This window comes from Notamacropus eugenii, chromosome 4 (genome assembly GCF_028372415.1).
Source record: "Notamacropus eugenii isolate mMacEug1 chromosome 4, mMacEug1.pri_v2, whole genome shotgun sequence".
Taxonomy (NCBI): domain Eukaryota; kingdom Metazoa; phylum Chordata; class Mammalia; order Diprotodontia; family Macropodidae; genus Notamacropus; species Notamacropus eugenii.
In genome coordinates, this window is record NC_092875.1 from 469,094,840 (window position 1) to 469,117,967 (window position 23,128).

At 39.1% G+C, this 23,128-nt stretch overlaps 1 protein-coding gene across 3 annotated transcripts in view; it reads right to left on the reverse strand.

Moving 5' to 3' along the window:
• Positions 1-23,128, reverse strand: part of POC5 (POC5 centriolar protein) — a 75,118-nt gene that overhangs the window by 20,287 nt on the left and 31,703 nt on the right. For all 3 annotated transcript variants that reach the window (XM_072606378.1, XM_072606377.1, XM_072606379.1), the window contains 4 exons: positions 22,545-22,724; positions 20,041-20,194; positions 12,479-12,591; positions 9,053-9,232 (listed from right to left, as the gene is read on the reverse strand). In XM_072606378.1, coding sequence (XP_072462479.1) covers positions 9,053-9,232; positions 12,479-12,591; positions 20,041-20,194; positions 22,545-22,724 — 627 coding nt within the window. The remainder of the gene's footprint in view (positions 1-9,052; positions 9,233-12,478; positions 12,592-20,040; positions 20,195-22,544; positions 22,725-23,128) is intronic.

The following is a 23,128-nucleotide window of genomic DNA, read 5'->3' on the forward strand; positions in this document are numbered from 1 at the left end:
AGCACTTTGCCCACTGAGCCACCTAGAGTTAATTCATTTACATATCCCAGAGCATACAAAATGGAAGCAGTCTATGGCTCTCTGTAATCTGTAACCTATTAATGAACATAAATTATACATTCCTGAAATGGAATGTCATGGTTGACAGAAGTTGGTAAATCTGTCCTATTGAGAGCTAGTGAAAATAATTTATTTTTTGGTGTTTGAGGTATTTTTTAGATAGAAAATGGAAATGACATCTATTAATGGTTTTATCCTTTTTTTTTTTTTTAAAACTGCAGACATTATGAATAGAAATAAAAAACCTTGTCCATTTGAAAAACACATATGCACTTTCTACTATGCTTCTCCTATCCACTACATGCAAACAGATTCCATGCACAGGCAGAAGAGACTGGCTTTCTAGACTTACTATACTTAGGAAAATGCGCCATGTGTGAAGCAGAAGTTACAGCTAGTTTGAATACTAGGTCATTAATTCATTTGGGGTCAATAAAAGTTACTTGTTTGACTTTGCTTTTTTTCTTTTGCTTTTGCCCATGAGAAGGATGAGTAAAGTCCCTTTATAAGAATGTAAAACAGGTTCAAATTGCTGGGGAAGGTAAACACAGGAGTTATTTTCCTCTGTTTGTATGAGAATGAGATCTGCAACAGAATGGGCATCTGAGCCCCTAACTGTGAGACCATGGGCATTTCACTTGGGCATCTGGAGCCTCAGTTATCTTATTAATTTTTCTTCTCCAGCACCTAGAACAATTCCCTGCAAATACTGGTATTAAGGAGCACAAAATGTAGATATAAAGGGTGTCCCAGAAGCCAGGTAGTTGTGAATTCCTTTCCCTCATCTTATAGAGGAGGAAAACAAGACCCAGTCCAATGCTACCACTCTTGCCACTTCCCTCCATCTTTCCCCTCCTCAGCTGTGCCACTTCCTAGTAATGGAACCTTGAGAAAGTCTCTTCAGGTCAGTCTCTTCATTGGTAGAATGAGGGGTTTTGAACCAGGTGACTTCTAAGGTCACTTACATACCATGAGGGTCCATGAATTCAGCTTCTATCTGAAAGTGTGCTCCTACATAATTAGCCAGAATTATAGCTAACAAGATTTAATGCACTGATTGAATTCAATATGAAAAAATGAGTAAAGGACATTTTAAAGAAATCTATAGAACACAAGGAGGGAACCAGGGTGATGGGGTGGATGGTGAGCAGGCCTTGGAAGGGAAGAAGATCTGCATTTAAATCCCTCTCCTCATACGTGCTGGCTGTTTGACTCTGGACAAGTCACTTATTCTCTTGGTGCCCTGGGCAACTCTCTGAGACTGGGAGTTGCAGAAAAGGTATCAACCTGCACTGTTAGAATGTGTTTCCTCAACCAGGAATTCCCTATACCAAAGAACTCACAGGCCCAATCCCTGCCCTATCCCCACAAGGGCAGAGAGGAACTGTGGAATGAAACAAACTCAGCAGGATTGGGAACTCTGGCCTTCCTTTCCATCAACACAACATCTTATCCTTGTACTTCTCCCGTTTCATATTCCTCCTGATCCCGGGCCCTTCACTTCCCACTTCACTTGTTGTAGGGTTCCTTCCTCCTTTTGTTTTAATCCTGTAAATTGCAATTTCAACAGTGCATTATCCTTCACCCTTGAGCCTTGGCCAATAACCTTCAGTGGTTCCCCAGTGTTTAGAAGATAAAACACAAACTCTTTAGCTTGGTTCTGAAGGCCTTCCTTCATGATATGACTTCAACCTGCCTTTCTAGACTTATTTCTCTCCACTCCAGCTCTGTATACTCTGTGTTCTGGCCAATGTCTGGTCCAACTTGGCCAAACACCTCTAGTAGCTGTTCTCCAATCTTACCTTGCCCTCGCCCACCTCTGCATCTATGCAGATGATTTACCAAACTTGAAATGTGCTCTCTCCACATCTGGGCTGATGAAATCCTTGTCTTTTTTCAAGGTCCAGCTCAGGTGGCACTTTCTCCATGAAACTTTCCCTGATGCTCCAGCTCATAGTCATCTCACCCTCATCAAATTTCTTACAGCACTTGGCCCAATCCTCCCCCTTCTAAAAATGTCACATCCTACCTTTATTGGAGTTACTTATGTAGGTATCTTAATCCCCTAATAGATTCCAGGCTACCTGAGGGTCAGGACTATGTATTTTTTTTCTCCAAATAAAGTGGTTGTGGTTTGGGAACCTGGCTGCTTCTTTGCACACAGTGTATACAATATGAATTTTTAGAAGCCTGAGAGAAAGACAGAGCAAGAGATGCCAGGGTAGAGGAAAGGGTTGGGGGAGGCGAGGAAGACAAACTGATAAAAAAACAGAACCACATTCAGACAACACTCATAATGCCGGATATGAGGTGGGCCGGGGACCAGACACAAAGTGCTGCACGTAAGAAAGGAGGGGGGCTGAAGCAAAGCCTCCTTCTCTTCCCCCTCCCCTAAATGTCTATGTGTTTTTTAAAATCTTTGTAACCTTAGTACTTACTACCGCATGTGCTACACAAAGTACACATTTAATAAATGATGACTATGGAGACAAGAGAAACCAGACCAAAGATGAGCAGGAAGGCAAAATTTTACCTTGACATAGTAAATAAAAAGTTAATTTCTAAAAGGTTCTAAAATTTCTAAAAGTTTGGAAATAAGGAATAGAATGCTGGGTTGAGAACTCATAACTTCTCATTAGAGACACATGCTTTCCTTATGTGTGTACAGCAATCAAATGGGAAAAATAATAAAGAGGGGAAAGACTGTAGTAAGGCAAAGTTAGAGAAAAGCATTTAAATTCTAAGTCAGGAGATCTGAATTCCATGTCCGTCTTCTGGCACAGCAGAAAGAATGCTGCATCTGGAAATCAGAGGTCCAGGCACTTATCACACCTATGTGACCCTGGGCAAGTCATCTGACTTCTCTGGGGGCCTTGGCTTCCTCATCTATAAAATGAAGAGAAAGGATGAGCTGAGCCCTGAAGCCTCTTCTGCTTCCAAACTGATGGTCCTATGCTTTGATTCACTTTGTAATTTTAAGTGACACTGATCTCTCTGAGCTCCAGGAATGAGGCTATTATCTACTGCCACGTGCTTTGGGAATGTTGTAAGGGTTAATACTTTAAAAAGTCTGTAAAGCCCTTCAGGTACCATTGGAGCAAGGTGGGATTGCTGACTTCCTTGTTTATGCTGAGCCATCACTGACATGGTACTTTGGCCCCATCTCATGGCACGGAGGTGACCACAGATTCTCAAAGGCTGTGCCAAGGCAATGCAAACTCTTTTAGGCCCTTCCCTATTGAGAAGGGTTTGAGTATGGGCCTGGTGATAGGCTATATTCATCTAAGGACTAGACTAGCTAAATTTATTAAAAAGGCCCTGGAACACAATTTGTTTTAGTTACAACTCCGAAACACAGTTTTCTAATGCACAGAGGGATTGTGATTTATTTTGGTGTTGAGTACCATAAACTGATGAGATCAGAGGTCCTTGAAGGACGGATGTAACAGGAAAGGAAATGTTACATAAAAGTTTTTCAGATAAACGACAAAATGTTCCTTTATGTCCCAAAACAGTTTGAATGAGCAGTTTTAGTCAAGAACTTTACTGCAATGGATTGTACTCTTCCTTACAAAGATAAATTGTACTTGATGACTCAAAAGTCATTATTTAAATAGCAATGATCATTCTGGGATATACTCGGTTACTGAATGTGCTCTGCTCTTCTTTTAATGGCCCCGTGTGGTTATTCCTATTATGTGTTTATGTCTGTTTTTCATAATTTTTCTATTTCAAAATTTCTACATTTTCTATGCCTTTTCTCATTATGAGGTTGTCAGCTATGATTGAAACGTTTTTTCCCCTAAAGATCCCTCCTCTTCAGAAAAGTAAGCTGTTTAGAATTCTGCAGAAAAAGTCAAAAAGTACTGAACGGGGCCCAAGAGCTCCTTCTAGATGTTGGAGGAGGGCTTTGTGGACTGTGTGGCTTTTATTTTGGCTGCTCAGACTTTCCTAGTCCTCAGCTGTATTCTGTATAAATGAAATTCTCAGATAAGGCATCATACTTTTCAACAGCTGTAAAACTTTGTCTATCATCCAAGTTTACAACTACTGGTACCAATTTGTAACACAAGGAAAGCAGGAATTACTGACAAAGTATACGTTACCTTAAGATAAGTTCTTTAGAGAATTAAATGTTACACAGTGATGGGCAGGTAAGAATAAAGCATGAAATATGTATGTGCTGAGATGTTGAAGGAAATATGAGTAGTGATTTTGGATACTCTCTCCTTACTACATTTAAGATAGTGTTTGGGTTTGAAAATCTTTGTTCTTAGAAATGGAGTAACTTTTTGATATGCCCTCCATAGATAAGAAAAAGGAAGTGCCTTAGCATTATAAGATAGTTGGGCAGTGGTGGAGAAGTGTTCATACTCTTGATAACAAAGAAACAAAAAAAAAATTCTGACAGGAGAGGCTAAATCAAGGAGAAACATGTTACTCTGTTGAGAACCACTTTATATCTCTATTTGAAAACTCTGTCAATATTTTCTGTTCAGATACTGTTCTGAAATTGGATGAGATAATGGTCCTTTCCAGGAAATAATTTCTGGTGTAAGATGAGATTTTTAAACTCCAAACTCTGTATCAATTATAAAGCATAAAAAGCACTGGTTGTTATTGAGACTATTTAGGTTCAGAGTAGTCCCAACCACATATGTGAAAAAATTAAGGGGTTTGAGGTGAAGGGCGAGAGTCTATTTCAGACCTTTTCTCAAAAAAGCTACTAGGGAAATGTCTAACTGGGAAAGGACTGTTAGGATTTCCGAGCAAATTACTTCGGTGATAGGATACCATCCAATGCAACCCATCCCACTTTCATACAGTTCTAGTTAGGAGATTATTCCTATTAGAATACAAAATTTGACCCCCTGCAATCTTCACTTATTAGCCTGACTCTGGGACCAAGAACAAACCTATTCCTTCTTCCACGTGAAAACTCTTCAAATATTTGCTAAAAGTGGAGCAGCTGATAAATTCTTCATTTGCCTTTCTGACAATATAATCTTGAAAAAGGGAGAAACGATGAGGGGGACAGTTATTCTAGCCTTGGCTCTAATCAATTAGGAGAAACTGATGGTGAAATTGGAAGTCACAGAACTTTCTAAGTCCATGACCATGTCATCATTAACTCTGGGAAAGAAAAACAAACAACAGAAGGGCCACATAGGCACGGTCTCACATGGAATTTAGGGGAGATTTCAAATAGTTCAGAGACGGGATCAGTAGGCCCCCCATTGTTGGAGAGAGATGGGAAAAACCCAAGGAAAATTCTAATGACTAGCTCCCTGTATAGTCCCACTTGTAGACAACTCTCCCCTTCCTTTATCAGGATCAAGTACAATGGGGGAGGTCAAAATTGGTTCCCAAATTCCCTAAATCAGTCAGTTCCTCCTTACTGATCAGAAGAAAGGCAAGTGAAGACTTCATTGCATACTTTGATCTTAGCAAATATATAAGAAGAAGGATGTTGGGAAGAAAGACAGAACCAGTGGAGGCAAATCTAACAAAAATCTGAAGGGCTTTTTCAGGTTTCAGGAAGGTACAAGACCCTGCCTGTGTTAGCTGGTCAGATAAGAGACAACTGAGAGATGACAAGACTACTCCACTCCTATATTTAAAAGTAGTAAACAGGGAAATGAAACCCCAATCAATGAGGAGCTAGGAAGAGGGTATTTAGCTTTTCTTAAAGGAGTTAAGTTATTCAGATTAGAAAAGTCACATGTAGGGGGACTGAAAACCCATGCATGTATGTTTGGTAAACCACTTTCAATGGTCTTAATTAGCAGTGTCAAACTGGAGCAGTGCTATTAGGACTGGAACTGGGAAAACTCACATTTCCAAAAGAGCTGGGAAGATCCACATTTACCAAATGAGTTTAGTCTATACTCCCAGTAAAATTCCAGAATATTACAGATACAGTTTATGGGCACTCACAAAAAAGGACGATGGTTGAACCAGTCAGAACAGCTTCGTTAACAAATCATGCCAAAAAAAAAAAGTATTGAAAAAAATAATGGTATATTGGTGTCAAATTCCAGTCAGCATTCTGACCTAGAAAACCATAAATTACCATTATCTGTGTTGTATTATATGATTTATTTTGTTAAATATTTCCCAGTTACATTTCAATCTGGTTTGGGAAGCACTCAGGAATTTTGAGTAAAACATTACCCCTTTTGTATGCAAACAATTTTGTGGGTAGAAGGGGTATAAAAGAAAACTTTTGCTCATAGAAAACTGTCAAAATGAAGAACTACTGGCTTTCTTTTCTGTTAAAACACGAGAACAGACACAAGACCAATACAGAGAACTGAGAGGACCTGTCTGAGGCTGCAGGACATTGAGGTCCTTCAGTTTCATTTATATATTACTTTTTCAGAATGTGAGAGGTAAAAATTCACAAAGTGATATATTAAATAACTTTGGAGAAAATAGGGAATATTAAATAAGGAATATTGGTTTCATAATGGAAAATAACAGTACATGAGGAGGAATGATGTGGAGAGGCATAGTAGATTGAAGGCTGGTCCTGGAGATGGGAAGATCTGAGTTCAAATTTGGCCTCAGACCCTGAGCAAGTCACTTAACCTCTGTCTATCTCTGTTTCTTCATCTATAAAATAGGGATAACAGCACCTACCTTCCAGGTTATTGTGCAGATCGAATGAAATAATATGTGTAAAGTGCTTAGCATAGGATTTGGTGCTTTAAAAAATGCTTGCTATGTATTTATACATTGATTTCAATAAAAGAATCTGACAAGGTCCCTCAGAATACCCTTGTGGATAATTTGGAGACATATGGATTAGATATAGCACAATCAGGTAGGTTTGGAATTGGCTGCCTGACCAGATTCAGAAAAGTGATTAAAAGATCAGTATCAGCCTAGAAAATGTTCAGTAGAATAACCGAAGGTTCTGTCCTTGGTCAAGTTCTGATCATATTTTCATGACTTGGAAGAAAGCCTAAGGGATGCATCAAATCTGTGGACAACATGAGGTTGGGAGAGACAGCTAATGCAGTGTCTGTTTGGATACAGGCCACATTCTTCCCCAACTCTCCAAAAAAATCTGCCCAAGGAAAAAAACCAAACCCAAGACTGGTTTATAACCAGAGCTACAATCACATTCGTCTTCTTTGTAAAGAAGCGTGTGAGTTGTATTCAGGCCAATAGGGAACATGTGATGACAGAACCTGGTAACATGAAACGGCAGGCAGAGTCTAACAAGATGAAATATAACAAAGGTAATATGACATCCTTTACTTGGGCTGCATGGGTAAAAAACAGGAGACGGGTCTAGAAAGAATGGTTTGGATGGCTTTGAGGAAGTTCAACGTGAATCAACCTTGTGGGAGAGGACTCAGAAGACGGCAGGGGGATCCTGGCTGCATTAACACTAGAAAACTGCCAAGGAGGGAGGTAGGACAGTCTCAGTGAAGGACATCCCATTAAGCCCGTCATGTTGTAAGAGGGACCCTGAAAAGCTTAAAGTATCTAGAAGAAGTAATGACTAGCATGAGGTTGGAGCTTCAAATGATGCCTGCCCAAAACGACTGTCTGAAGGAACTAGGGATGCTAACTCCAGAGAAGAAAAGGTTCAACGGGGACATTATCAGTCTTCCAACATCTGATGGGTTGTCACAGGGAAGAAGGATTAGACTAGTTTTGCTTTATCTCCAAGAGCAGAACTGGACCAAACGTTTTAGAAATTAAAAGGAGGTAGCTTTTGGCTTAACATGAGGAAAATCTTGGAACTGACTGTCCCCAAACTGAATGGACGTTCTCAGGGAGTAGAAGGAGGTTCCCTATCACAGGAGATCTTTAAATAGAGGCTGAGTGATCTACATGTTGTTGGGGATGTCATACAAAGGATTCCTGTGAGTTAAGGCTTAGAGCAGAAGACCTCTTAATGTCATCCAACACTGAGACTTTTGCTAGTAACTGTTTGATAATGGAAATAACATGATGACAAGTCTCTTATGCCTTAACAGAGTATTTATTTTCAAAATACTAAGTTAAATAATGAAACAGAAAAAAATAGAAAAACAGATATATAAAAACAATGACTAACGTAGCAATCTCTACTGTTTAAAATGAAAGAAAAACCCACATATTTGTAAAGTTAAACATAATTCTATTCAACTAATTAAGCTTAAGATAACAATTCAAACTCCTCCAAGTGTTTTGACCTTTTCCCTCTTTGATTTCCTCCTTGGCTCTGGTCTTCAGCCTCACTAGAGTTCACTACAGCTGAAGTCATATTATCAAATTAATTCAGCCGACTTCTCCTTAATTTAACCATTCTGATACTCGAATCAGGCAGTTTCATTCAGGAAGGAAGATAATTAAATCCTCATCCATGAGGCTCTCTCATGAACACTTTGGCTCTGCAGTGCACAAGAAAATCATGTAACACGGAGAATGTATGTAGAAATGATTTTCTTTCCCATGAATTTCTACTAACAGGTATGAGTATCTTTGCTAAATGAATGCAACTTAGTTAAACACACATTGAACTGTTTACCCAAAAGAAGGGTAAAAACTGAGAAAACAGAGAATAATTTTTGTCTCTTGAATCTGTTTTGTGAATAATTTTTGTTTGGGACTGACTGACTACACGATCATTCACAGAACAGAAATCAGTGACATACTTTATCCTTCCTGCGGGAGCACAGCCAGCTCCCTCTCTTACGTCTGCTCCGTTCTTACAGAAGCCTTACAAAGCCAAAAGCACCCTCGAGGAAATGATTCTGCAAAGAATGACTTTCTAAATGGAAGGAAAGGTTGGTAAAGAGCAAGGGAGCAAATCAAAGTTCTGAGACACAACACACGGTAAGGAGCAAACAGGCCTTTTTTTATCATTGTTGCTGACAACGTCCTCGGCATGCCAGCTTTTAAAGGTGTTTACTGGAATACACATTCTTGGGGGGAAAGTCCTTTGTGTGTTGCACTTTTATTTTTCACAAAAAGTCACTGAATATGGACTTACCTGTGTGACTGGATGATGTTTTTCTATAACAACAGAACTCATGGGAGGCAAGACCCCCATCACAGATAAATTGCTACAATTTCTACTAGTTTTAATGGGCAGATCCGATCTCCCTGCAATCCGAGCTGTAATCGTCCTTCCTGCCTTCTGCTGCGCAGACGTCACCACCTTTGGACCAAACTAGATGCACAAAGAAGGAAATAACCAATGAGGAAGTAATCACCGTGGAGAAATACGTATGTTGTACCTATGCATAATACTCAATTCAATCATTATTCTACCGTACATGTTGCATCTAATTATACTTAAAACCTTACTGTAAAATGAGTCATATGGTACAAAAAAGTTTAGCTCACAATTTCATAAGGTTATAGCGTTAAAAAAACTATGAATAAGCCCAATATTTATTGATCAGTGAAAGTGAAGTAACTTCAATTTGATACAAGTATATTCTAGCATACAATAAGGACTTAAAAAAATTAGAAGCCCAGAAATGAAAATTCTTTAGAGATTTTTAGCCTGATATACAAATAAGAAAAAACCCTCAAAGGAAAATAGGAAAAGAAAGAGAAAAAACCCCAGATTTTCAAATCACTGCTCAAGTTTTGTCACTTAACCCAGGCCTATATAGCTATTGTCCCCTTCATTCTTTTTTCAACTGAATGTAATAGAAGAAAATATCTAAATTAGTTGAAATAAAAATTACAGGGAAAATTTTCAGTAATTCTGGAGTCAGAATTAGGCTGATTAGGAGAGATTAGCATGCCATCTACTGTCCAACATGAATCAACTGCACATGGTATTTACTTGTATAAAATCTGTATTTTGAGAACATATTTTCGACCCAAATAGTTTCTCGTTATTTATTTTGAACACAATTGTAGCTGTTTTCAAAGAACAAGTGGGATTCCCAGCTGCTGGAAAAATTCTTTAAACCTGGCCGTATTTTGTTGTTTACTCTCGTGTTAGCAGAAGGCTAAACGTGGGTTCCCTATTATTTCAGGCTGGATGTTGGAACAAAATGAGGCACTCCCCAAATCACTAAGCAGTTAACAAAAGGTTCACTTGCCCCAACACAGCAGTGTTATCCAGCAAAGGTACTGGATGTAGAAACTCCCTGTCTCCATATGGAAAAGCGTGCTGTTAGCAGGGTAGGGTATGGTGATCTGAGTAATCTTCAGACATATACCAACTCCACGCCACGACTCCTCTGGAGGGACCTTTTTATGTCCTCAGGTGAACAGGAAGCAGTGTAACAAAGGGAGGTAAGGGCCAATCAAGTCCTAGGGACAACTTGGTTGATTTTTCTGGGAAATGGAGGAACTCTGGTCTTCACACACCTCTATCTTGAGCCGTCTTCCCTTGTAAGCTGTGAAATCTTATGTAGGAACTCTTGGAAAGCTGCTCTCCCCAAATCTCCAGTGTATGCTACCTGGGCTCAACTTGTGTCATCTTCTTTACCATAAATCCTAAGAGGGAACATAGTTCCTCTCAAAGGTTCTCATCAGTTCTACCCCACCAATCAGGGCTTCTATTCCAGCCATGGGCAGTATCCCATCAAGTCTCCAGGCAGTAGGTACACTAAGGAAGGTAGCTGTGTCTGGCCAGAATCAGGAGGACTCAGGGTCAGATTGGGCCTCGGACACCTGCCAGCCTCTAACCATGGAAAGAGGTCTTTGAACCTCCCTAAGCTACAGTTTCCTCAGCTGTAAAATGGATTTTTGTTATGAGCCTTAAAACCTTAAATAAGTAGTTCTTTCTATGACTAAGGAAGTCAGATTTGCTTGTCAGTCATAGCTTCTGAGTCTTGAGGCCACGGACTCTATCACTGGATCCTCTTGTGGACTTTCTAGATGTCATAACTACTGTTCTCCTTCCTGTGCTATGGCTCCTCTCAGTGCCATGTAACTTGGCTCTAGAGAGCTTTCTTGCTCCCCTTCCCTTTTCAGATTAAGACCTTTCTGACTGTATCTGTAAGATTCAAATGTGCGTATTTCCACAAAAGTGTCGCCACTTTAAGGCTGGGAAGTTGGCTGGATCGTTCTGAGGCTATTATTAGTGATTTCCTTATGCTGATTATTCCCACACAGTCAAAGGTGTTACAAGCAATGGTGGGGTTGTATGGTATGCAGTTTAAGCAGCTAATCTGAAAAACCTAGACCCGAGTTTTATCCAAACATGTAGCACAAGCTTCAAGTAAAAGATTTAAACAAAGACGTCATGTTCATTTAAATTATCTGTATATACGATATCAAAACGTGTCATCAACAGCTGAATTTTTCATGGTATTATATTGAGTGTCAGATATATATATATATATGTGTGTATGTGTATGTATAATATACATATATATTATATATATATATTACCAACAAGCTGGTAATTTAACAGAAGAATCACAAAATGGATGCAAAATAAACCCAACAAGCGGTTAAAATTCCTTTGTTGTTGTTGGGATAGGGAAAAACACTCAAACGTATGCAGAAACACTGCTGGAGAAATAAAAACCTTATCTGAATAAGTATCCTTTCTGTGCACGGTACCAGAGATGGTAGGAAAAAGACTTGATCCCTTCCAGCTGAAGGGCTGCGTACTACAGAAGGCCTTTCCTCACCCTCTAACTGGTCATGCTTTGCTTAGAATACAGTACATGTCTGTTAAACAGCACGAATCTATTCTGGGAAAATGGCACCACCTTGTGCCCAATTTCAGAAAGTTGTTCAAGTCTTTTTCCGACTATCTCTCTACCATGCTCTCCCCTTCTTATTCAGATTTATCCAAGCAATCTTTGTCAAATGTACTGACATATCCATCTCAATGCCATTTCAATAGAACTTAGAACACTTGCGCAGTCACCTAGGAAAATCACTTTGTTTTCCTCACTAGATTCTCTATGTGGGCCAAAAACCAACCTATTAATGTGGCTATAAAGCATAATGGGAGAGCTAGTCACTACAAATGTAGCAAGGAAAAGAAAGGTCATAGAGAGCTTAAGTGAAAACAGATGTGTAAAAATATTAAAATTATCTACTTTGAGTCCTTTTCATAATACTTTTCCTTAACCACCAACATTTGAGGAAAAAAATCTTCTTACTTTCCATTTGGTTTCACAACTAAGAATACCATTTTTTTAACCTACATATTTTCCGTTGTTCCAATGACAATGTGTTTTGCTATCTGTTGGGAACAGATCTTATTTTTAGTCATAAAATGAATGGGTTGAGTGAGGCTTATGAGAGTTTGCCTGGAACCCAAAGTTACCAATGACCACTTATGACCCTACTTCTATGGGGAAGTGCATCCTGAGTCTGTCTCTTCTCCCAGACCCCCCAAAAAAACAAATTAACAGTATCATAAATCTACCCCACACCTAACTTTAAGAACTGATTTGTTCATAAGTCAGGGACTCCCTAATGTTGTACTAACCATCTCTTCTGCTGGTGCTGCTGGTGCTGAGACAAGCGAAGGATCAAAATGCACCGAAGCATCTTTCCCTGAACCGGGTCCAAAGTCGTCTTTCTTACTCGTGCTGTCTGTGCCTAGAGAAGGAAAGATGAACACTATGAAACACTTCGCCGTCTCTGACTACCACGTGTCTCCAATGACACAGACTTCATGGCTAAAAATCACAACATACCTAAGAACGACGTTAATTAAAAGAGCTGAGAGACAAAACAGGGAAAAAACAACCAAGCAGAACGATTCCAAATACCTAAGTAGCTGATACCATAAAATTCAGCTAAACCCAGGATGACAGAATTCCTGATCGTATGCTGGACTAACACGGTTGGCAGCAAACTACCTGGCTAAAATCAATGTTGGTAATTATTCAGACTTCGGTTTCCTTTCTCTGTTTAACAGGTCTAAATATCCTCTTTTCATTTATTAAATAAAAAATAAAAAATTATGTACTGTCCTGGGCTGGTTTTCTTCTTGTCCTGTCATCATACGCCAATACCTTTGGTATTAAAGTGCTGAAAGTTTCAGATATCTGAAAACCATGGCAGTACTTCCCACCTGTGTCCTTTTCATTTGGATCCTAACATTCAGACCTGCATGGAGCTCTAGAGAAGAGCGAGCCCAACTCCTTCTCTACATGATGAAGCTGGGACCTTGAAGGATTGTGTGACTTGGGAGAAGCAGAAAGTGGCAAAGATGGGACTCATCTAGGTCTCCCAACTCAAACTCAGGTCTCTTTCCACTTTGCAAAATGTCTCCTCTGGCATTCAGGAAAATGCAACTATGTTCATTTTCCATCATTCTGTTAACCATTTACTACAATAACAACAAAAGTATTTTCTTTACTAGATAATTCTGTCCTTTGGAAAAAAACTAAAAACCCCAAATAACAAAACCCTCACCTCTTTCACTGTTACCTTTTCTCTATAAGTTCAATATTTTTAAAAGAGCTTGGCATATACTTTATTCTCTTTTCCACTCACTTTCACTGTAAAATAAGGCAAACTTTGCAGTTTAAAAATAGTTCTACAGAAAAATTTCTGTTGCTAATTTAAGGAGATATTTATAGTTAATTGATAGTTATATCTCTTTAAAATGAGAGCTTGAAATAGTTTTACCTTTTTTTCCCTCATGAAAGGTTAACAATACGTTGTATTCCTTTCTTTAGCTAAATAAACAGAAGATGCTGAGAGATCAGGTCTGGTTCTGAGGGTTCTAGAACTAGGGGTAGACAAACGTATCGCTAACGTATGCTATCTGAGATGGGCTCAATTGGAGATGGAAACGTACAGATCTCCCTCCTCAAATTCACTGCTTTGTCATTCATTCTGGTTTGAGTTCAATTATTTTTCAATTAAAGCATATATTTCAGGTACATATGAAAAAACAAATTACTCTAAGACATGTTATAGTTAATCATTCTAAGTGTGTATAATGGTTAGATTTTCATACCACTTCACAATAAACTCAGATTTCCAACTTATGATGTCTAAGACCTCTTATGTTTATGATGAATTTGGTAATGTAACCTTAGTGTGGGTAAAAAATCAAGGCAATCCAAACCAAATATCTGAATAGAAAATTTAACATTGCATTAGGATAAGAAGTGCTGTTATTATATTAGCTCATTCTCATTTAGTGAGGTATGTTTTTGTTTTTTGGTAAATGACACAAAATTTAGGACACCTTATTAATGCTAGGCAACTTTCTAAGACTATAGGTATTAGACAGTTACTGATGGGTTTCCTCATTAGATATTCCCAGTGCTGATTAAATCACAAGTCTAGATAAACATATACATACATTATACACATATATATACACACACACACACACATTATCTATATAAACTTTTAAAATCTATAATGTGTTGTCAGACACCTTACAGATGATTCCACCTCTTTCCTACATGGGGATACGGAGACAAGGGGAAGCTTCACAGGCACACAGTTAGGGGTAGAGCTGGACCTAGAACCTTGTCAGTGCCTTCTTCCCTCATACCATCAACTTGCCATTTAAAATTTAAACCTGTTGTTTAAAAACAATACGTTTACACTTTACAAATCACATAAATACAACCACTTCATATGGAGAATTTTAAAATCTCATGACTTTTTCTACATTTTTTTCCCCACCATCATCTTACAGATATGGAAATCGAAGGCACAGAGAAGCCACTTGCTAGGTTGAAATTAGACATTAGAAATCAAGTTCTCAGAAGAACTGATTACATTTCTAGGCTAAGCCCTGACATTAAAACAAGGTCAATGTAAAAGCTTAATTGAACCTGCAGGTAACACAAATGGCTCACTTGGGAAGCAGGTTGGGATTAGAAGGACTGAGTTCAAGTCCTAAACTGAAGACAAAATAAATAGGTCATTTCATCACTCTGTGCCTCAGTTTCTGCCTCACAGAATTAAGAAAGAAGGATTCTGTAAAACGTCTAAGAGCTATAATAAATGTATGATGATGATGATAGAACAGTAAACATTATGGAAGAACAATATCTTGAACATTTCAACAACTGATATTACTAAGTGCAAGGCACTGTGCCAGACACTAGGGATTACAGGACTTTCTGAAGGATGCAGCTTGCTTCCTGTGGGTGGTAAAGTGGAAAGATGCATGAGTACACATAGATTTAAATAGAGAGGGAATGACAGGGAATGATGGATCCAAACTGGGTATTCTAGGAAAATTTAAGAAGGGAGAGAACACATTTGAGTTGGAGGTATTACGGAAGGCTTCATGAATGAGGCAGAACCAGGCAGATAAGGCATTCTGAGAGGCAGGAATGAGCAAGTACATTATTCCAGGCTCAGGAATTGCTTGTTCATTTCTAAGCTTGGAAATAAACAGTAGCCTAGTTTGGCTGCAAAAGTAAGAGTGGGAAGAGGAGGAATGTGAAATATGGCTAGAAAGGGAGTCTGGGGTCAGAGAGGTTCACATGCCATGCCAAGGTGTTTATATTCTGTGCTAAAGGAAATAGGAGTAACTGGAAGTTTTTGAGCAGGAAAAGTGCTACGGCCAGACCAATGCCGCAGGAAGCTCATGTTGGCAGCTGTAGGAAGGATGGGTGAGGAGAAAGTCTAGATAGGGAGACTATAGGAGGCTATATCAACAGTCTAGGTGAGGGGACTGGTGGCTATGTGAAGGAAGAAGTGCCTTGCCTCACAGACCACTCCCAATTTATCCTGGATATACTATATCTTGTTTGTACACGTACATGGCTGTTTGTATGTTGTCTCCCTCATTAGACTGCTAGTGCCTTGGGGGTACAGACTGGGGTTTGTTGTTTTTGCATTTTTTTGCCTGCTCTTTGCCCAGAGCTTAGCATAGCACCTGGCACATAATAGGGGCCTAATAAATGCTAACTGATTGACTAACATTTGGGACAGATGCTAGAGAAGTAGAATTTATGGGTCTTGACAAATGTCTGTCCATGGGATGTGAGGGAAGGAGAAGAGCTCAAGATGACCTCTAGGTCTGAAATCTGAGTGACTGGGAGGCTGGTAGTGTTGCAGAAGACAATGGAGAACAGACTATCTAGGAGGAGGGTGACAAACCGGTGTTAAAGAAGAAAAGAAGTCAATTAAGATAAAGGCTGAGAAAAAGATCACATGATTTAGAAGCAAAAAGGTCAAATGGCCTTTGAAAGAAGATTCAGTAGAGAGATGGGGTCAGAAGCGAAACTGCAAAGAATTAAGACCAGAGTGAACAGTAAAATGGCGGCAGTTAAATCTACTTCTGGGAACGTAGCAGTAAAAGGGAGGAGAAATCTAGGATGACAGCTTGCGCGGCTGGCACTGCTGATTTAAGATACATTTAAGAACGAGGAAGGTGAGAAGATGAGTACGTCTAATTGGCAAAGAGGGAAAAAGCCAAGAGACAGGAAATGATTAATGGGACAATCTCATGAAGGGGACAGGAAGGGAAATGACTGAGGGAACACAGTCGGCTTCTGGAAGAAGAATGAATGAAGATGTAAGGAAGTTCTGTGGTAGGGACAAAGGCCTGGTCAGACTTCATCTGGGGTACTGTGTCCAGTTCTAGGTGCCAGGTTTTAGAGAGACGTTGATAAGCTGGAGAATGTGCATCAGAAGACAACTAGATGGGTGAAAGGCCTGAAGAAAGGAGTTCCACATGGGGATATGAGAGTGTTTAAACAGAAGGTTTAGGAGGAAGTGAGACCTATCTTCAAGTACTTGAAAGGCTTTTATATAGAAAAGAGGTTAGACTTCTTTTGTGTGGCCCAATAGCACAGAATTCAGATGGACAGAATTAGGGGGAAGTGGCAAAGAGGGAAATCTAGGACTGATGCAGGAAAAACTTCCTAACAATGAGAGCTACTAACGAGTAGAACGGGATGCCTTGTGAGGCCAGGGGCTCCTCTTCACTGCAGATCTGCAAGTAAAAGGCTTGGAGGGTACAGTGTAGAGGACTCTTGTGCCTACGTGGACTAGACTCTACGCTGAGCTCCCCTTTAACTCTTGAGATTCTATGACACAGTGAGATGAGGAGCTTCCAACAGATGGCTTGATCCACCTGGGACAGTTTGGTGGATTCAGAACTGGTTGCACAACCAAAGACGTGTCATTAATGGCGGGCTGTTGACTTGGAGCAAGGTCTCCAGTGGCATGCTGTAGCAGGGATCCAAAGGGATCCACTTTTGCCATGTGCTACGTATGTTGTTGTCAGGGACGTGGGTAAATGCATAGATGGCATACTGGTCCTTATGAGTGACAGACAGCCAGTGCACTCAGTGGACAGTGGAAGGCTAAAATGATAGCCTGAGGAAATTTTAAAGATATAAATTAGGTTAAAGATATAACTTAGGTTAAAAAAAAACAAAACAGCTGCACAAGGACAAGACAGAGAAATGACAGCCATCTTCAAGCACTGGGAGGGCTATCTTAAAGGAAAAGGAACTAGGCTGGTTCTGATGCCCAAGGCAGCAAAACCAGTAGCAATGGCTGGAGGTTGCCGAGTTAGGTTCAACGTAAGAAAAAGCTGGCCAACAATTAGGACTGCCCCAAAATGGAATGGCCTGTTTCAAGAGGTGGTGGGTTCAAACTCACTAGACATCTTCAAGGAAAGGCTAGATAACCACTGGTTAGGATGTTGTAAGTAGAGAAGGCAACAGGAAATGAATAAGAACTGCCAGGAACCCACCTGAAAGGAGAAATTTGTAGAGGATGGGATCAGCATGGTTTTTAAAAAGATTTCTCCCAATGGTGTTAAGTGGCTCAGAAGTAAGAAGGGGGAGGCAGATGGTGGCGGTGACCTTGGCTTGGGGATTAGCAGGGGCTGAATGTAGAAGGACAAAGGGATAAAGGATGCAAGGCTAGAAAGTAGTGCCTGTTCATAAACAGACCAACCAGTGTATCCAGGCTGAAGGAAGGAAAACCAGGCCAGAACAGGGGTAGATAGACTGTGAAATCAAGGAAGGATGGAGAGACTGGATGAAAAGAAGATCTGAGAAGAGTGTGGCAATGAAAGGAATAGGAGGACAGGAGATGGTGATCAGAGCTCCCAGTTGAGTTTAGGTAGTAGCCTGGCATTTAAAATCTTCAAAATTTGCTCTAACTTGTCGTTCTAGCTTTTATATTACTCTTCTTAACCATTCAACAGTCCAACCAAAATGGCATACACGGTACTGCTCAATTTCAGCATTCTGTGTAGGGTCCTTGGGCATTATTTTTCCATGTGACAGAAAACAGGCAGAGAGAGTAAATTAAGTTATAAAACAAGTTAATAGCAGAGCCAGTGCTGGAAATTCGGGCTTCTGGCTCTAGCTGTATGCTTTTCTCACGTTATATCACAATGACAATGCCTAAATAGTTAATATATATTACAGAAAAAGTTATTGATATTTCTTTGAAATAATTATTGACTATTGAGAAGTCTACTGACATAAGTGTTACATTTGTCTGGAATGATAATTTAGTTGGGGAAACTCCTAAAAGTAAAAGGATCGGTAATTAGATTTCAAAATTGGAAATCCACAATTTTGTCAGGAAAATTTTGACTAGTAAAATAGTGTAAGGAATTTAGCCACTTTAGTATGAGGTAGAGATTTCCAGTGCTTGAGAGAATGAAAAACATCTTAATGCCCACAGAAGTTATTGACAACATTAACATCAATGCTAAAAACAAAATATAAAAATGTAAGACGTATTATCTGCACCGTTGTACCTTCCACTGAGCTTAAATAATTGAGAACTGATGATAAAATGATTTATCAGACATAATAATATGGAATATTGAAATTCATCATGAAACTAAAAATCCATGTTGACTGAAAATTGGCTACATCAAATCCTTTTCAATTAGCATTTATCAAATGCTTCTTATGAACTCCCAACCTTGGTCCCAGCTATCTTGATTGGTCATCACCTCAGCCACCCATACATTCAGATCTGCCTTCAGCTACCCTTCACCTTCTGGCCATGGCTCAACAGATGCCATGCTATGATAGTATTACAGAACTATATAATAAAATTGACTCTTCTCATTGTTCTTGAAAAGGGTTTGGCAATCACTCGTCAGTCCTGTAACTTTCCAAACAAAATATCCCTCTCTAACCACTATTCTAAAAGTTTTCTATCCCTATCAGAATGTAAGCTCCTTGAAGGCAGGAACTTCATTTTATTGGTTTTTATTTTTTTATTTGTATAACCGGTATTTAGCACAGTGCTTGGCCTGAAGTACGTACTTAATAGTCATTCTAGTCATTTGTGGTAGTTATGTTTTATATAAAGTTACTGCAAACACCAAATTGTGTTTGGTGTTGTCTCGAGATGAAATACAGGGGTAGATTCTTGTGAGCCTCTCTTACATTTACTGTACCATTTTCCAGAATGGCCTCACATACAGATTGGTGAATTTCCTTTTCCCTTTTTTGGATGTTCCATATTGTTGATTCATAAACACTGAACTCATGGCCAACAGCTCATGCCTGAATGAAGCTTATCTAACGTATGTATTTTCTCCATGAGGCACATCACAGTCTTCTTGCACTTATGAACACTAGACAGCATTTCAGTACTACATTTGGGGGCTACTTTAAACAGTGAAATCACCAAAAACAAACAGAAAAATGCAAAAAACCCTAACAGAACAAGAAAAAGGACCCTTCTTTACAGTACAACAGCTGAAACAAGAAGGCACTGCTTTGTCTGACCTCAGACTGTGTGCTGAGCAACTTCACTTTTCTGCTGTTTTGTATATGTCCTCAGAAGCGCCACTGAGTATTGACTGTAGGGCTACAAAGAAATTTTAGCACGCAAATGCAGACTCCTCAAATGGTGAGGATTGACTCTAAATGCTTTTTCATATATAGATATATGCATTCATTCACTATGTACAAAGGTAGTATACTAAGTGCTCATATCACAAAGAATATAAAAGGCAACATGTGCCCTCATGAGACTCAGTTTCTCTAACAGGATGAAGTCAGATAACACTGTTTTGACAAGAGAGATAACAGCAATAAGATGGTATTTTACCATTAATTTTGCCATACTAACCGCTGTCACTTCTGCCCTGAAATATACTCATAGCTTCAAGATTTAATGCACACACGCCACGCATGAAAGCTTTCTTCATGGACTCTTCAAACTCTTCTTTTTCACACTGGAGTTTTTGGATTTCAGTCCTTGCAGCTTCCAGAGTAGCATTTAACTAAATGACAAAGGAATGATAAAGGATTGGAAAGATTTTAGACACAGGAATGATTTATCTGTCCTACAGCAATGATTTTCCATTTGTAAATCTGTTTTCACAGGTAATCCTAATGAGCATCCCTTCTTTTGTTATCTTGATTTATTTACCATGTGCCTCTACTTTGGATGTGTCCGTCAGCCTACCCTTTTGATCCTTAACCATAAGGTGAAAGCTGGAACTTCAGAGATTTTTGAAGCTCAAAATACCAAAAAAATAGAAACCAAAAACCTGTTGAACAATAGATGCCCTCCCTCATGTCCAAGAGCTTTCACAGGACACTAACTGATGACATGAACAGCGATATAAAGCTAACTCACATTCCACTGTTTCTTATTCTTCCCTGCCTAGACTGTTCCATTGATTTTTTAAAACCAGTACAGACAGTTCTGACGATGGCTGCTTTACAGTAAAGTCTGAAGTTGAGCAGTTTCGCTCCTCCTTTTCATCACTTCTCTTGACATTCTAGTTTTGTTTTTCTAAATAAATTCTGTTACTATTTTATCAAATTCTACAAAGCATCCCTTTGATTGGCATGGTATTAAGAGCATGAATTAACATTCGTAGTATTGTCATTTTTAATATATTGCTATGGCCCGGGCACAAACACTGAATCCTCCAACTGTTTAGGCTGTTCTTTGTTTCTTTAAGAAGCACTTTATAATTGAATCGAAATAAATCTTTGGCATGCTTTGATAGACTGATGCATTTTGTGGTTATTCAGAATGGAATTTCCTTTTCTACTGTTTCTTAGATTTTTACTAGTAGTGTACAGAAATGAATTTGATTGTTGAGCATTTATTTTGTAGCCTGAAACTCTGCTGAAGCTCTTAATTGTCTCGATTGGTTTCTCTGATGATTTCCTAGGACTTTCCAAGTAAAGCAGCACGTCGTCAGCAGAAGGGACACAGTTTCACATCTTCGTTACTGTCTTCACGCCTTTAGTTTCTTTCCCTGTTTGTTACTGTTGGAGCATTTCCAAAACTACGTCAGTTACCAGTGGGGTGTGGCAGGCATCTCTGCTTCCTTCTCCTTTACTGGAAAAGGTTCCTGTGCATCCTGTGAAGTTATATTAAAAGGAGCACAGACTACATTGTTAGATGTGGTCACAGTAGAAGACGTCTGTGTTTAACTGTCTTTCTTTGTCATGGGGGGTGTTTTCCAGAAATGGCTGTTAGGAAAAAGCAGCAATAAAACTGAAATCACAACAAAGCAGAGTCTAGAACAGGGGAGGTGACGGTCCTGCTGCGCTGTGCCTTGGTCAGGTCACATTCGATATGGCGCTCAGCTCTGGACGCCACATTTTAAGGAAGGACTTTGACAAGCTGGAGCACATATAGAGAAGGGCACCAGAAGGGTGAAGTCACTAGAGTCCATACTACACAAACTTTCATTTATCTGGGGAAAAGAAGATTTGGGAGGACATGGTAGATGCTTTTAAGTATCTGAAAAGCTGTCATATGAAAGAGGAAACAGACTTGTGCTGCTTGGTTGATAGCAGACAGTAATGAGTAAACGGCTGAAGAGACAGAGAGATAAAACTTTGGCTTCACATAAGGAAAAATTTAACAAGCAATGCTGTCCAAAAGTGAGATGAGCTGCCTTGAGAGGTAATCTCTCTTAAAGCAGAGGCTGAATGAGCACTTGTTGTGGAGTTCAGCTCTGGATTGGACTCTAGGGCTTCTGAAGTATCTTCCAACTCTGAGAATCTATAAAATGACTTTTCCTTCATTGTAAAACCAACCTTTTTATTTTATAGAAACAATATAATTCTGTCATGAATGAAAATTGCAAAAAAAATTGCATTTTAAAAAATACTCAACCTTTTAAAGTTTATCTGTACTTTTATTTTGGCTAACATCCATGTACATTTTGAAGGGTAACTTTAATGTGTGCATGCCATTAAGTTCAAATCATCTCAAGAAGATGCATGCTCCACAAGAGTTTCTCTCATAGTGCTTAAGACAGTACACTATGGTGGGTACCGAAGAATAAGTGAAAAATTTGTATTTTTAATGTTGAACAAATGATAAAAAAAGAAATATATACATTATATGTAAATATAAGATATATTTATACATTACATATATACAAAATATCTTATTTATACACACAGAAATTAAAATTTTGAGGCTCAACTTAAAGATGATTAAGAAATTTGACTCTCTGGACTAGCTATTATTTGGAGTATCCTGCTTTCAAAAATACTACTCAAATTCACAATGTTCCAAGTGGCGTTTATTGAAGTGGGCTAGTCTGCCTGTTTTGTGTTTCATACAAAGGTAAAAAGCTTAACTGGAAAAGTACTTACTGCTGCAACCTGAGCTTCGTAATCACGCGAAATCTGGACGCAAATTTCTTCAGCTCTGGACTGACAAGCTTTCTCGAACGCATCCTTCCACTGTGACTTCAGGGTGGAGCGCCAGGCCTTCCAGATCTTCTTCTTCAACGTTGTGTGGTAGTGCTGGTCAGCTAGTTTAGCTTCGTAAATCTTAATGAAAGCAGTGCCAAAAGGGAAAGGCATCTCAAAGTCCATAGAAAATATGGGTGAAAAGTAGAATACTGCTTTATTCAGCTATATTAAAAATAATAAATACTACTTCTTTACTACTTCAGGGATGATTTTTATCAGTGTGGGTATACTTTCCATCTATATAGACTGTAACCCCTGCTTGGTAAGCTCTTCAAAAGTTGCTGTGATCAAAAAATTTCATTACCTTGAGGCCAACTTAGTGATAAATATCTCAGCTGGCTAAGCCCAACTTCATATGACAACTGTACAAAATAAATGAATAAATGCAAGATAATCTGGCAAGAAGAAGACAGCCTCTGGAAGGATCAGGAAAGGATTTGTCTAGTAGGTAACGCTTTGATGGAAACTAGGGATTCTAAGAG